This window comes from Alosa pseudoharengus, unplaced genomic scaffold (genome assembly GCF_046254945.1).
Source record: "Alosa pseudoharengus isolate Yale_2024_CS ecotype anadromous, Long Island Sound unplaced genomic scaffold, YU_APseudo_1.1 YU_APseudo_1.1_scf_9, whole genome shotgun sequence".
NCBI lineage: Eukaryota > Metazoa > Chordata > Actinopteri > Clupeiformes > Clupeidae > Alosa > Alosa pseudoharengus.
In genome coordinates, this window is record NW_027468881.1 from 37,513,864 (window position 1) to 37,529,993 (window position 16,130).

General features: G+C 43.2%; 1 protein-coding gene across 2 annotated transcripts in view; it reads right to left on the bottom strand.

The window, feature by feature from the left end:
* atp9a (ATPase phospholipid transporting 9A) overlaps window positions 1-16,130 on the bottom strand; it is a 56,843-nt gene that overhangs the window by 28,208 nt on the left and 12,505 nt on the right. For both annotated transcript variants that reach the window (XM_076276413.1, XM_076276414.1), the window contains exons 10-12: window positions 14,535-14,611; window positions 13,310-13,470; window positions 12,713-12,855 (exon numbers count right to left, since the gene is read on the bottom strand). In XM_076276413.1, the coding sequence (XP_076132528.1) occupies window positions 12,713-12,855; window positions 13,310-13,470; window positions 14,535-14,611 (381 nt within the window). The remainder of the gene's footprint in view (window positions 1-12,712; window positions 12,856-13,309; window positions 13,471-14,534; window positions 14,612-16,130) is intronic.

The following is a 16,130-nucleotide window of genomic DNA, read 5'->3' on the forward strand; positions in this document are numbered from 1 at the left end:
CCACCACAGACACCACAGACCACCACAGACCACCACAGAGCCGTGGGACATGTCAGCTTTAGCGTCCTAGCTTAGCTCGCAACACAGACACCACAGACCACCACAGACACCACAGACCACCACAGACCACCACAGAGCCGTGGGACACGTCAGCTTTAGCGTCCTATCTTAGCTCGCAACACAGACACCACAGACCACCACAGACACCACAGACCACCACAGAGCCGTGGGACACGTCAGCTTTAGCGTCCTAGCTTAGCTCGCAACACAGACACCACAGACCACCACAGACACCACAGACCACCACAGACCACCACAGAGCCGTGGGACACGTCAGCTTTAGCGTCCTAGCTTAGCTCGCAACACAGACACCACAGACCACCACAGACCACCACAAATGATCTGCATGTCTGTAGTCTAATGAACCTCTCTAGGTACCCCATAGTGTGTCTGTTGTGCAAAACTGAAGGGCTCAAACTCCAGGCCCCATCTTTACTTACCTCCACAGCTAGTCCTCTGGCTGAGGTCTGGAGTGCGACTGGGGCAACAGAAGAGTTAATGAGGCTGGCCTGCTTCTGATTGAGCGCACGGCGAGGGCTAGGTTTGAGTTATGTTAACCCCAGATGGCTCACTAGGAGGCCAATTATGCACTGGACAAGACTGATGGCTTATAATTGCTTATTAATGCCACAAGGGCTCAGGGGCGCTTTCCTAACGCCTTTCTTGATCTCCACTCCTGAACACTCACAAGAGAATGGAACACACACACGCACACACAAACACACACACACGCACGCACGCACGCACGCACGCACGCACGCACGCACACACACACACACACACACACACACACACACACAGTAGTGTTTCAGTAGCACTTCTAGAGGTTCTTCCCATACATTAGTGTGACCTTTGACATTTGGAGGCAGTTAATCTACTCAAAGTGCAGAGGTAAAAGAGATCATTTTATAAGGAAGGGAGCATCGTAAATTTCAGGAGGCAGAGTTTCACTTTGAGGTCTACACTTCTGAAGCATGCTATGTGTATGTGTGAGTACAGATGAAAGCTGACAGTGAGCTTTGGTTTCAGAACCTTTACACACACACAGACACACGCACACACAGACACACACACACACACACACACACACACACACACACTGCCCAAAGGTGGGGGGAGGGTTCGGGGCCCCTGCTACCATGTAGAGCCTCCACAAATCACAAACGTCATCCTGGTTGCTCCCATGTTCCCCTCTGTCCTCTGCAGAGAGCTCTGCTGATCCATGTGTGTGTGTAAATCAACACACTCTTCCAGCCGCTCCCTCCATCCCACCATAGCCGTGGGAAGTGGGGGTGCGGCAGCACCCCCTGCAGGAAAGAACGCGTATTTATGTGTCATACCACTCACGATCAGAAGAAAAAGAAGCTCTCCGTCCCCCTGTCTATTATTCTATAATGCACTAAAATGTTACATTAGACCTGGGAGATCTAAACAAAAACTAAACAAATTAGCAAAACAAACCAGAGGGAGATATCCTATGACGCTAGCTTTATGGTACGACAATATGCCATATTAAGTAGGCCTAGCTGAATATTACCGTAAGTTTACCAAGGAGCTGAACACGGGCCGCCTAAATCTTCAGCTTAAAATGATGCATAGTGTTATCGGGGAGTCTCGGTGCACCACGGTGAAAGGTGGGATGGATATTGAGTAAGCTCCATGATCCACAAACAAGAGCTCTCTTCAGCGAGGTAGATGAACTTATTCATCTGTGTCTTTGTGTGCTTGTTTCAGTGGCCTCCTCAGAGCGTTCTTTCTCTTCTTTTTGAAAGTGTAGGTTAAAGGCTACACTGTGCGTTTATGATGATAGCATTTGTTGTAGGCTATATTTGTGATATGTGGATCAATTTAATGTAGGCTAGCCTATGAATATTGCGTTGTGTAGGCCTATGTTGCATGTTTTGAGATATGTGTTCGGTCTAATATGCTGTGCGATAGAGTCTTTAGCCTGTTTTGACACCCATGTCAGAAGCGTCAACAATTATTACGTTTTATTAATGTTGGTGTTCGACAGTTTTATATTTCACGTGTCACCGTCGATTTCGGTGCAAGGCTACAGCAACTTTGTTACCTTACTAGTGTAGCGTCAGATAGCAGACGGTTACTTTGTTTGCGTTAGTATTAATCTGTGGTTTGCGACATTTTGTCGCATTTTTTCTGTAGTGTAGCCATAATGTTCTTGACAGTGATGTAGGCCTATGCCTGTGTGTCATGCAATGCCAGTATGCTGTTGTCCATTAACAGAGAAAGGCGTTTAAATAAAATACAATAACTTTTTTACCATTTCAATAAAGCCTATTTTTCCTGGCAAACTACCCCCCCCTCTCTTCTCTTCACTCTTCACTGACTCCCTCTCACTCCTTTATGTAGTGCCATGTGTTGACTTGTCATCCATTTCATGTGCTATTTCTCTGACCCTGGGCCGACAACAGAATGCTCAATCTGCCATGTCGTCAGTGTCACCTTTCTGGTGCAGAACTACCATGATGATCTTCAAATCTGTCATTAACCTGCTGGGATATTCCGCACTGAAAAATGGCTCCTCCATCTTAAGTGGTGACTACTGACTTCTGACTTGCTTTGACCTATCCATGGCACTGTGTTTAGCTGGTTAAATTTCATTTTTTGTGTGTGTTTGTTTGTTGTTTTGATATGTCTTGAATCATATAAGGGCTGTGAAATATGCATTGTTGTATGTTAATAGACCTCTGAAGTTCGCCTACAAAAAAGATCCAAAACGGCCATCTTTGCCCATATAAGGAGATCCGGTTGTTAATTGAAGCTAACTACCTATGGCAAATTGCATTGCAAGTTAGCTCTGGAGTAGCAAAAATCTAAGTGTGCCGCCTTCACTTACCGGAGATCACAGTATCCACTCGAGGGCAGAGGACAAAAGTGTGTTCAGGAAAACGTCTGCATTTCAGACTTTTTCATCCCCACGAGACTTTAACAGGTGCGATTATTCAAAATCCCCATGTTATTTTCCCATAGGAAAAATCGCCAGATACCGGATGTCAAAGATGGCAGCTTTTTTGTAGGCGAACTTCAGAGGTCTATTAGCTAATTGGAAGTGACGTCATGTTGGTTGCGTTTCACATGGATGCTTTTAATGTTGCACACTACACCTGACGGCAGGCGCGCGGGAACCTATTTTTGACCAGGGGTGCTGAATAAGATGTCCGACGATTCCCCCCCCTCTCCTGGACATGTTTAGGATTTTGACTGCTAAATACGTCATTTTAGTGCGGTGTGCGGGTGATAGCGAGAAGTTTTAGAAAAGTCCTGTGCAGCCACAAATTCCAATGTTCCACGACAGCACTCCGAGTCCACTGCGCCTACCCTAACCCCCACAGAAGCGCACTTGACATCGTTAGCCTATTTCAGTATAGCTTTTCTGATCGTCAAAACCACACCAGAGATGTTAGGCTTTAAATATAGGCTAATAATGAGGCTGCAATGATCTCGCAAATAATTTCTGAATAGCCTAAAGTGTGTCGTCTCCACAGCAAGTATGTGTCCTAATAATTTCTATCTTAGCGACTAGGATAGTGAAATGATTTCACTAGCTATGCATTTATTATTTTTGCAAAACTGTAAAACACAATTAAAGTTTCTTTCAGCTTATCCATGGTTTTTTTGAATGTGTAAATCGCATAGAATATGTAGGCCTATATCAACCGTAGGCCTACACACTTGATCGCTATCACATAGATGAAGCCACGCTACGGTTCTTACAGTAACTGACTCACGTTCACGTTGATCTCTATAACTGTTAATTTTTTGTAGCCTATATTCGAACCTATCCATAACCCTTTTTTGCTATTTGACGCATCATTTCACATACAAAAATATAAATAATGTCAGACAGCGAATTAGTAATTATTTAAAAATATATGCCTATAATATTTTGTAAAAATCTATCTCCTGCCAGCAGGGGGTGCTGCAGCACCCTCAGCACCCCCCTTCCCGCGCCCTTGCCTGACGGAGAACTGGGAAGTTGACTCGCGGTTATGGCCGCACGCCGCTGAGTCAGAAGTTTAATGTTTGAAGCCATGTTTTCTTGGACTCATTTCCCTCTTAGCTGATATGCAGCCAGCAAGGTATGTGTGTGTTTATAATGCTTTATTTCTTTGCTTTATTCGTTCTTTTGGTTGTGTGATTGGATTGTCTAGTTATTGTGTTGCTTTACTGCTTTTAAACAGTTCGACGGTGGATTAAAAGATGAATTAAAGATTCAAATAAATCCATCAGTAAACTGAAGAACTTTGGCCTTGTGTGTTTCCTGGAGGGGAGTGATAGTCGAACTTGGAGCTGAAGTTAACGCCGGCCTGCGGAGGGCTACCCTGCGGCAACGCGAAGATTCGTCAGCCTGTTCACAACCGAGGTCGATTCCTGGATTGAAGCAAATTTCTCGGATTAAACTCACGTTTTCTCGCTGAAGAGGCCAGCGATCTTGGACTTGTTGTCGACGGCGAAATTCGCGCATGGACTGAATTCGGATCTAAAGTTGGACATGCTTCTCGGGACGAACGAACGGCATGAAACAGATAAGCACCCTAGAGGGTGACAATTTTTCGGGACTCCCGAGGGTCACGGTATTCCCGCGGGTTTCCCGCAGTACGGGAGTAAATTTCACTGTTGGTAACGTGATTGGGACGGGACAGGAAATAATAAACGGGAGCTGGCGGGAAGCCAGAGATTATTAACTTAAAAAATGACGCTGCAATGCAGTGAGTGCGCCCAAAGACGTGAGGCATTTCGTTTTAGAAAAGAGAACCAATTACAACCCACAATACGTTTGTTGTTGATTGGTAGCCTATCAGAGCAAGACAAGCAGCTGCCCTGTTCACAATCAATCAGCTTCAGCGATAGGCCCTAAGGCAAAATGGATGCAAAGAAACAGTTACAGGCGAAAGTATCAGCAAAGGACAACTCTATTCAATTGCACGAGCTGTCCGGGAAAGCGATTCTCGTTGAGTTTAATGTGTCATGCAATGTTGGGGCATGACACCTTGACGATCGCATTCCTCAATATATTTATCGCATAACCCTGGCGGAACACAAAAAATTGTTTTGTTTACTCATAGCAACGTTGCTATGCTTCGCTGGTTTAACGTGATGAGAACGGTGCAAACTTAACTGATGGGATGAGATCTAACTATGAAATGATTTAAGCATAGCCTACAGCAAAGTACTGTAAAATATGTAATTTTAATATAGCCCAAAATGATCGGCTATTAAAGAAAAGTTAGACAAGGCTTTCTGCCCTACCAAAATGTATGGTCACCGCACGCTACTGTAGCCTAACAGTCGGATAACTTTAGACATCAACATAGGGAGCGGGACGGGATTCGGGAGTCTTTCTCTCGGGATTTTGCGGGACAGAATTTTTTTTGGGGGGCTGTCACGTGATCGGGATATGACGGGAGTATTTGTGCGGGCTCGGGATGGGACGGGAGTGAAAATTGCTTCCCGTGTCACCCTCTAAAGCACCCTAGCATCATTTTCTTCAGACTGTCTTTGAAGTAAGGCTTCGTTAAAGAACACTTGTAGGCTAGTGGGGGTTTATCGTGATTAGCCGACTGACCACATTTAAGGAGGACATTTCAATCAAAAGGGGGGCTTTGACAAATGCAATTTAATTGAAAATAAGTTACCAGGCTGCTGAATTTTAATTTTGTTTTGCATTGTTTGTTGATATGCTGACATTTCAAATAGCCTATGCCTTGTGTGTAACTTAATCTTTTATTGGGCCTATATGCTTCATGGGCCTTTTTCAATTTGTGTTGGGCCTAGGCTACATGATTCATTGTTAAACTAAGCCTGTTCAGTCATTTGCACTTTCATTGTTTGTACTTTAGCCTAGCTAATACGCAGCTCACCATGTCTCAAGGTAATGATGATAAAGATCAGTCATTAACAGAGTGTCGGCCAACCCTAGAAACAACTAATGAATTAGTAGAGCCTCAGAATTCAGAGAAATCAGCAGAGCCTCAGAATTCAGAGAAATTAGCAGAGCCTCAGAATTCAGAGAAATTAGCAGAGCTACAAAAGATTAATAAATCTGATGTTGAGCCACAGCAGATTAAGAATTCAAGTGCATCGGAACATCACCAAAATGGGCCTCGTAGAAGTGCCCGATCACGTAAATTGACAGAGAAGGGCAAGGACCTACACATGGACAAGTTAGTCATCACTGCTCCGTTTTAACAGTGTCTATGAATGTTGGAAGGTTTTGACTAAAGTGGCAAAAAGGTCTGTGGAGCAAAACCATCCAAGCGACATTCTTCAAGAACATGTAACTCGCATTGAAAAGGAACTGGCTGAACTTAATGATATCTATGATGCCTATAGGAAAGTTGATGTTCCAACTCATGACATGCGCTGTAAATTGGATAAAAGCTCCTCAATTACTAAAATTATGATCAAGAATGTTAAGTCTCGGATTCAGGGGGTAGACGAAGAGTTGGTTTGGCCCGATGCCGGCTCTGTATTTGCATCCTCAGCCTCTAGTATTTCTTTTGCTGTTAATAAGGGCTGTGCAGCCAATTCCATTTGTTGTATTGACTCGCTAGCAAAAAGACAAGAGGCTGCTGCAGAGTATGCAGGTACAAGAGCTGTGCTTAATATCATGAGTGAACAAGAGCTTAGGCAAGAGGAATTGGAAGTGCTTCAAGCTCAAGATAAGCAGATAGTTGCAGACCAGGAAGCAGCAGCATTAACTCGGCGCCTACAAGAAGAGCGCGAGGAAGTTGAACGAAGAATCAAAAGACAAACCAAAGAGGCTGCCCTGTTGAAAAGGCAGCAAGAAGAGAATGCCGTTAGAAGACAATCTGTTGAAAACTTAGAGAGTTGGATCGTTTGGAAAGACTGAAAAGATTGAATGCTGCTAAGGCGAAGCTGCAAGGGTATGAAGAAAGCAATATTGACATGGGCCAAGATCTCACATTTCATAAGCAGGATAACCCCATGATTCTGCAAGCAGTTAAACGAGGGGATCCTGTTCGTGACTTACAACCAGGAGATGTGTCATCAAGGGGAGGTATCTTCAATGATACTCAAGGTCTTGTTAAGGTTTTGGCTGAGGCTATAACAGCAAATAGGCTACCGGTTCCAGAAGCAACTATCTTTTGCGGTGACCCACTTAAGTTCAATCATTGGAAGTTATCCTTTCAAACTTTAATTGAGAGGAAGAATATTCCAGATACAGAGAAGATGTTCTTCCTTGAGAAATATGTTGGGGGCACAGCAAAAGAGGCTTTAGAAGGTAATTTCCTGCTTGAGTCGGAAGATTCATATAGGTCAGCTTGGAATCTGCTTGATGAAAGGTACGGTCAGCCATTTGTTATTGCCAAGGCCTTCCGAGATAAATTATATGCTTGGCCCTGTATAGCCAATAGAGATAGTGTTGCATTAAGACAATATGTAGACTTTTTGCGCAGTTGCGAATGTGCCATGTCCCGTAATAATAATTTGCTTATTCTCAACGATCCCTTACGGCTCCCACACACAGCTGAGTTCCATCAGTGCATGCCAGTGGGTGTTCCCGACGGTAGCTATGCAAATGACTTGAAGTAAAACCGTAATGTGATTGGTTGGTGCCGTCCGTAGATTGGCTTGATTGGCCGGTGCCGTCTGTCGGTGCAGCAACAGCTGAACTCCTCAACGCGAGCGGCGGGAGAAACGCGACGCGACGGACCCACAATTCAGTTCGGCAACGGATCACGTGAGCCCATTTAAAGTGAATGGAATGCGTCTCCAGCAACGCGAAGCACGCAGCTGTGTGTGGGAGCCGTTAGAGAATCAAAAACTGGTTGTCAAGCTGCCTGAATGTTTAAGCCAGAGATGGAACAGAAGAGCTACACTTTATCAACTAGAGCATGGGAGTTTTCCAGACTTCAGCTATTTTGTAACATTCTTATCCATGGAGGATAGCATTGCCTGCAATCCAATAACCTCACACCAAGCTATTGGGGCAGGTGAACCAGATAAGTCCAAAACTAAGAATCAAAGTTCAGCTCCCTCTAAAATTCAAGTCGTTGATGCCAAGAGCCTTAACACCAACATTACTGGCAACTGGGTAACTTGCATATTTTGTAAGAAAGCAGCACATAGCCTCCAGAAGTGTTATAGATTTCTTGAACAACCAGTTGCTGAGAGAGTCAAATTCATTCAGCATGAGCATTTGTGTTTTGGCTGCTTGAACCCAGGCCATCAGTCCAGAAGCTGCAAGAGGCGGTTGACTTGTGAGTCCTGTTCCAGACGTCATCCATTCAGCATTTCAAGACATCACTGTAGAAACGACTTCCAACAGGATTTTAAGAGACAGTAACAGCATTCAAACTTCTGCGATAGTTCCAGTCATTGTGTCAAGTGACTCGGGGAGGGAAATTCTTCTTTACGCTCTGTTGGATTCACAGAGCGATTCCTCTTTCATTCTAGTGCATGTGGCAGATGCTTTGGATATGAATACAGAACCCATAAAACTAAAGCTATCCACCATGTCCTCAAGGGAAACAATCATTAGTTGTAGAAGGCTCAAGGGTTTCCAAATAAGAGGGTTGAATTCCACCAAGAGATTTACAGTACCAACAGTGTATACCAGAGAATTTATCCCTGCCAATAGATCACATATTCCCACTCCCGAGACTGCAAGGGCATGGCCACATTTGGAGCACCTCGCACCGCACATTGCTCCACAAAGACAATGCGAAATTGGCCTGTTGATAGGGTACAATTGCCCACAGGCTCTAATGCCCAGGGAGGTTGTCTGTGGAGAAGAAAATCAACCATTCGCACAGAGGACCGACTTGGGCTGGAGCATTGTGAGCTATGGTGACCCAGGTGAACATTATGGTGATGTTCTTGGTGTGAGTCACCGTATCCTTGTAAGGCAAGTCATTCCTCAACTTAAAGTGCTAGATCAGCTTAAAACTAAAGTCCATTTTGTGTTTAGGACTCAGATTAAAGAAACGATTGCTCCCGATGATGTCATGAAGATGTTGGAGTCGGATTTCAATGAGCGGGTAGAAGAGGATTCCTTCTCTCAAGATGATGTCTTGTTCCTGGCGAAGTTAAAGAGTGGAATTAAGCATAAATCAGATGGTCACTTTGAAATGCCTTTACCCTTTAAAGGAGAGCGACCAAACCTGCCTAACAACAAGTCTTGTGCAGATCAGCGCTTGATGTGCCTGAAGAGGAGGCTCAAAAGGGATAATGGTTACTTTTCTGACTATGTTAATTTTATGACTGATCTTATTGGCCGAGGTGATGCAGAAAAAGTGGAACGAATGTTTCATCAATTTCATGTAAGACCTGAAGACCAAGATTACCTAAGGTTCTTATGGTGGGAGAATGGTGATTTAGAGTCCCCTCCAACTGTTTTTAGAATGAAGGTCCATCTATTTGGGGCTGCTTCCTCACCTGGCTGTGCCAATTTTGGTCTTCAACATCTGGCCTCTGCAGGCAAGGGGAAGTTTAACCAAGATACCATCAAATTCATTCAAAGAAATGTTTATGTTGATGATGGGCTGGCAAGTGTTTCCTCTGAAACAGAAGCAATTCGATTTATTGAAGAAGCAAGAGAACTCTGCAGCATTGGTAAACTTCGTTTGCATAAGTTCATCTCTAATAGCAATGAGGTCTTGAGAACCTTCAAAGAATAAAGTCCCTCACTGATCCAGAGCAATGGCGCTTTGTGCGTTCAGAGGATAATCCTGCGGATCATGCGTCAAGAGGCCTAATGGCAGATCAACTGATTTCCTCCAATTGGTTCACCGGTCCAGACTTCTTATGGAAAAGCCAGCTACCTGTAGAAAATGACAAGGTGGGAGAAGTCATTGGGGGTGATCCAGAACTCAAAGTTGTTCAGGTGTTTAGCACCAAGGCAAGGGAAGTAAGGACATTGTTAGATCGTCTGACAAAGTTCTCTGATTGGAAAACAGCCATTAAGGCTGTTGCATGTCTTAAGCGTTATGTTAAAGGATTTAGTGGCTGTAAGTTCAACTCAAGTCAAGCCACAAGCATTGAAGAAAAACGAGAAGCAGAGGTGTTCATCATTAAGTTGATTCAAACAGAAGCATTCAGCACTGAAATGGAAAGTATAAAAAGGAACAGTGAAGTTAAGACTAAAGACAGAACCAATAAGCTGCACCAATTAAATGCATTCCTAGACGAACATGGTGTTCTTAGAGTTGGGGGACGATTGGCTAGATCTACTCTCCATCCTCACATTAAGCACCCTGCTATCATCCCAAAAGGGAGTCATGTGTCCTCCTTGCTTATTAAGTATTACCATGAAAGGGTACATCATCAAGGGAGGGGAATGACTGTTAATGAATTGCGTGCCAATGGAATCTGGGTCATAGGGTGTAGCAGTGCAGTGGCATCACATATTTTCAAGTGTACAACCTGCAGGAAGTATAGAAGACGTACACAGGATCCAAAAATGGCAGATCTGCCAATTGAAAAAATGGAAACAGCTGCCCCATTTACGTATTCTGGCCTAGATTGTTTTGGTCCCTTTTATGTGAAGGATGCAAGAAAGGAGTTGAAGAAGTATGGACTTCTGTTTACGTGTATGTGTTCCAGGGCTGTACATATTGAAATGCTGGATGACCTTACTTCAGATGCCTTTATTAATGCTCTCCGTACATTTATTGCAATCCGTGGGAATGTGCGACAACTGAGATGCGATCAGGGAACCAACTTTGTGGGAGCCAGAAAGGAATTCACAAAGGAATTGAAGGACTTTCAAAATCTTGATGAGTTGAAGGCTTACGGATGTGAATTTGTCATGAACGTTCCTTCATCTAGCCATATGGGAGGTGTATGGGAGAGACAGATAAGGACAATTCGAAGTGTTTTAACTGCAATTATTGATAAATCTGGAAAGAGACTTGATAGTGCTTCATTAAGAACTTTTCTGTATGAAGTGATGGCTATTATAAATAGTAGACCATTGACAATTGAGCACTTAAACGATCCAACAAGTTTTGAACCACTCACGCCAAATCACATCTTGATGATGAAATCTACGATTGTGTCGCCCCCCCTGGCCAGTTTGTGAGTCAGGATCTGTACCTGCGCAAGAGATGGCGACAGGTACAGTTTTTGGCAAATCAATTTTGGGCTAGATGGAAAAGAGAATATCTTCTCAATTTGCAACAAAGACAAAGGTGGCAAAAGGATAAGCGCAATACAAGAGTCAATGACATTGTCATTCTTCAAGAAGATGGTTCACCTAGAAATCAATGGAGATTGGCAAGGGTGGCTGAAGTTTATCCCAGTTCTGATGGAAGGGTTCGAAAGGTTAAGCTATTGATGAGTGATTCGAGTTTGGATCATTTAGGGAAACTTATTTCCAAGCCTGTGTATCTTGATAGACCTGTTCATAAGATTGTTCTTCTGCTTGAGGCTCAATAATGCTGTATTTGCACATATATAATTTAAGATCACCATATGGTCATAAGTATGAGTGTACTTTTTAATTAAATCATTGTATGATTTGGTGGGAGTTTAGCTGTTTAAATTTCATTTTTTGTGTGTGTTTGTTTGTTGTTTTGATATGTCTTGAATCATATAAGGGCTGTGAAATATGTATTGTTGTATGTTAATTAGCTAATTGGAAGTGACGTCATGTTGGTTGCGTTTCACACGGATGCTTTTAATGTTGCACACTACACCTGACGGAGAACTGGGAAGCTGACTCTCGGTTATGGCCGCACGCCGCTGAGTCAGAAGTTTAATGTTTGAAGCCATGTTTTCTTGGACTCATTTCCCTCTTAGCTGATATGCAGCCAGCAAGGTATGTGTGTGTTTATAATGCTTTATTTCTTTGCTTTATTCGTTCTTTTGGTTGTGTGATTGGATTGTCTAGTTATTGTGTTGCTTTACTGCTTTTAAACAGTTCGACGGTGGATTAAAAGATGAATTAAAGATTCAAATAAATCCATCAGTAAACTGAAGAACTTTGGCCTTGTGTGTTTCCTGGAGGGGAGTGATACTGTGAAAGGCTAAAGCAGAAACGAAAGAAAAACTAACAAGCACCCGTCCTGAGGTTCACAATTGTATTTCGATCAGGCCTCATGGACTTCCGATTAACTGATATGAGAGGGGTAGAAAGCAGAGAGTGCCGGTGATATGACTCCCTCCCTCACACATCACTCTCATGTTTACGGTTTTTCCTGCCCAACCGCACGCCTCTACACGTTCCCACGCCTCGAGATGTGCATTCGAAAAAAGACCACTTCTATTTTTTTGCACGTTTGTTATTTTCCAAAAACACAGACGGCTGCGGTATTGATGCGGTGATATCGGCGCCTACTTGTTGTTCAAAGTCAAGCAGATTGCTGACTCTGCTTCTCTTTGTCATCAACCCTCATAAGTGCACACACACACACACATACACACACACTGAATGAGATCAGAGAACCCTGTTGCTCACACACACTTCTTCACACACTTCATAGAGGGCCTGGAAACAAACATGTGATCTTGTAGCCAGCTTCAGAGCTCCCCGTGTGACATGGGTTCTCTCTGTATTGTGGTAACAGACAGCACATGGTTGTGAGCACAGGGCTGGGCTGCTGCCGGGCTTGAAGCTCACTGCTGCTGGCTCCACGGGACACGGGAGATCTGAGAAGTCTCTCACCTGTCTTGTCCGTCAGCAGGTAGGAGATGCGTCCCAGCTGCTCAGGGATGGTGCTCGCTCGTACCACAGTTCCAGGAATCTTGGAGTCTCTCCGGATCATCCAGCTGAAAACCATCTTTCCCATGTCCAAATTGACCCGTAAACTGAAACAAAATGCAGAAAAGGTCACTGAAGAGGTCATTGAAGTGCATTTTATGAACATGTCAATTTAAAAACATGTATTTATGTTTGTGAGAATTTAGCTCGGTGTTAGGTTCTAAGGTGGAGAGTGAGGGTGATGTACAGCTCTAATGTGAGGGCCTATAAAAGGTAGTGCATGCATGCAGTGTTTCCCATACATTGACTTATTTATGGCGGCCCACCACAATATCAACATTGACCACCACACAATGATTTTCCAGGTTGTACTACATTGTGCTTAAATCTGGTTAGCATCATAACCACGCTGTGCTAATTTGTTAAAAACTGTTGCATTCAAGTTAATTCTGCAAACCAACCACCACAAATGGAATTCAATTCTGTGAGAAACACTGTTCATGCATCTGGGGATATAAGGGTGTGTGTTGTCATGTGTGTGTGTGTGTGATAGAGGTCCACCTGATGGGTACGATGTTGGAGAAGAGCAGCAGGAAACGGAAGATCTGCAGGTACCAGCGACCAGCAAAGTGCTGCAGGGCCACCATGACCAGAGACACTACCACCAGCGCCCCAAAAAGAATCTTGGTCAGACAGTTCACCTCCAAGTCAAACAGACCGATCTAGGACACAAGCAGAGGAGAGTCAGCCTACAGCATCATAGAGTCTTAGAAGAGATAGATAGATAGATAGATAGAGAGGTGGATAGAGAGAGAGAGATAGATAGATACTTTATTGATCCTCAAGGGGAAATTCAAGATGAATTCAGGATGAATCTCTACTCTATTCTCTGCCATTGAAAAGTTTGGGTTACTTAGAAAGGTCATCGTTTCTGAAAGAAAATAAATGTTTTGTCCATTACAATAACATAAAATTCATCGAAATACAATACAGACATTGTAATTGTTATAACTAACTATTTTAGCTGGAAAAAGTAGATTTCTCATTGAATATGTACATGGTCATTATCAGCAACAATCCGTCCTGTGTTCCATTAGCAAACTGTGCTGCTAATCCAAGTTTGCCATTACAAAAACGGGTGTGCTAATAAAAGAAGCAGCACAAACTGGTTCTAACCAGAATGGAAAGAGGAGTATGAGGCCCTTGTATACAACTGAGTGAGAGGACTAATACATTGTAGTGTCTAGTGATGCCTCATAGGTTCTCAACTAGCAGCTTCTTTAAGTAGTACCCACTAAACAACAGTGAAGGATGCTGGCGTTCTAGGCAGAGGTGCCATACTGTATATCAGACTGGACAAAGAAAAGAAGAGAATCTGGACACAATGGACAGAAGAAGATTGGAAAACGATCCAATCTCACTTCGAGGTGTTTGGATCAAGGATGTGAGAAAAGTGAAAAAAATGAAAAGATGATGTTAGAGGATTCTTTGACAAAATATTTCAATAAAACATATTTAACCTTGTTGATTACGATATCTCCTATTTATTTTATTACATTTTCTTAAAAACTAATTTAAGTACTGTAGGTTTTTAATAAAAAACAATGAAATGTCTTATTGACCCCAAACTTTTGAATGGTGATATGCAAACTTGATCTCTTCCTGGGACTAATGAGAGTGACTCTAGTTCCATTATACCGCTAATCAGGTAGACCATATCTGTCCACACTATCCCTATACTGTGATGACCTTGAAACAGATGCAGGTCAGCGCAAGGTGAGGATACCTTGTGGCGAGGGTTAGAGGTATTCATGACACTTCGCAGCTCTTTCCCTGTGTAGATCACAACACCCACCACAGTCCCTGCAATACACACACACACACACACACATAGTACACACAAACGCAGAGTGCACACACACACACACACACACAGAGACAGAGTACACACATACAGAGAGCACACAGATAGAGTTAGAGAGTGAGCATGAGGGAGAGGGATAATGGGCACAACATAATTAAAACACTTCGACGCGTTTCGGCATGAAGGCTTCATGCCGAAACGCGTCGAAGTGTTTTAATTATGTTGTGCCCATTAAAATAAAGGCATTTTAACTACAAAGAAGATGGGTGCCTTGGTATTCTACAACTTTTCTAAAATGAACTAAGCCTGTCACCAAAGAGCACCACCTTTACAAAGTTTTGACTAAGTTCCTGGTAGCACTCCAACTGGACTTGATTCTCTGATATTTTTTTTGAAATTTGAAATTAGTAGCAAAAGTCAGGTGGCGCACCCGCATTGTCAGGTGGTGCAACCAGGTAAAATACTAATTTAAACCAAGAAATAGTAGATTAAAGTGAAGAAATGGTTGTACCCAATTATTCTATTAAACAATACGTATACTTTTTATTCACATTTTAACAGTAAAGTTGGGTATTGTAAATCCAAATACCCATCCTCTATGATAAAGTATTCATAAGCTACTTTTAATACTTTTTACCCCCCCAAAAACCCAAGTGTGGGCTTTTTTTTAGAAACTTTTGGTTGCGCCACCTGACATTTTTGGGTTTTTGGTTTTGGGTGGTGAAATTGCAAACACAGTCTAAAAATGTATTAAAACCCCTGTAAATGTTTCACAGCCATTAAGTCTCGTTTCAACACAGTCTTCCAACATCAAAAAATGCATTCTGTCAATTTCTAAAGGTCATTTTGAAAAACACGTTTTTAAAAGCCTTATTTGACACTGACCCATAACAAAAGTGAGTTCATATGGGGGTGTAGAACAAAAGTCAGTTCATATGGGGGTGTAGAAGTGCGTTTTGGTGAGGAGGGTGGGTGGACTGGAGGGTTTCGTTATTTTCATAGAAAACGTTTCCAAATAGTTCTCAGTAGGGTGATTGTTTTTGCTTACTGGGTGTTCATAAGCATTGTGCATGAGCCTGTTTGTGTGCATGCGTGGGAGAGCATACACTATCAGCACTTTGACTTCCACGTAATTGCCTTGAGCATCGTGGAAAGCTGAAGAACAGCGTGAGTGAAACCGCGCCCTTAAAACATACCAGTAAATCAAAATGAAGAGAACTATTGGTTTTCAAAGAAATGCAGTGGTGCCTGTCATACCTGTGCCAAGCCTTTCAAGGCCACGCCAACACCTGGCATCATCAGCTAACCCCCGCATCACCACCTGTCTCACCTGTCCCCATGAAGGTGCATAACCCTGACTCCACACCTTCAGTGGAGAAGGCTCGCCTCACCAGACTCTAGACGGCCACATTTGCCTGAAGAAGAGCCACAGCCTAACACGACCACATACAGACCATTAACCCCTGTTACATCTGCATATTAAGAGCAGAATATATAAAGCATCTCACAGCAAACAGG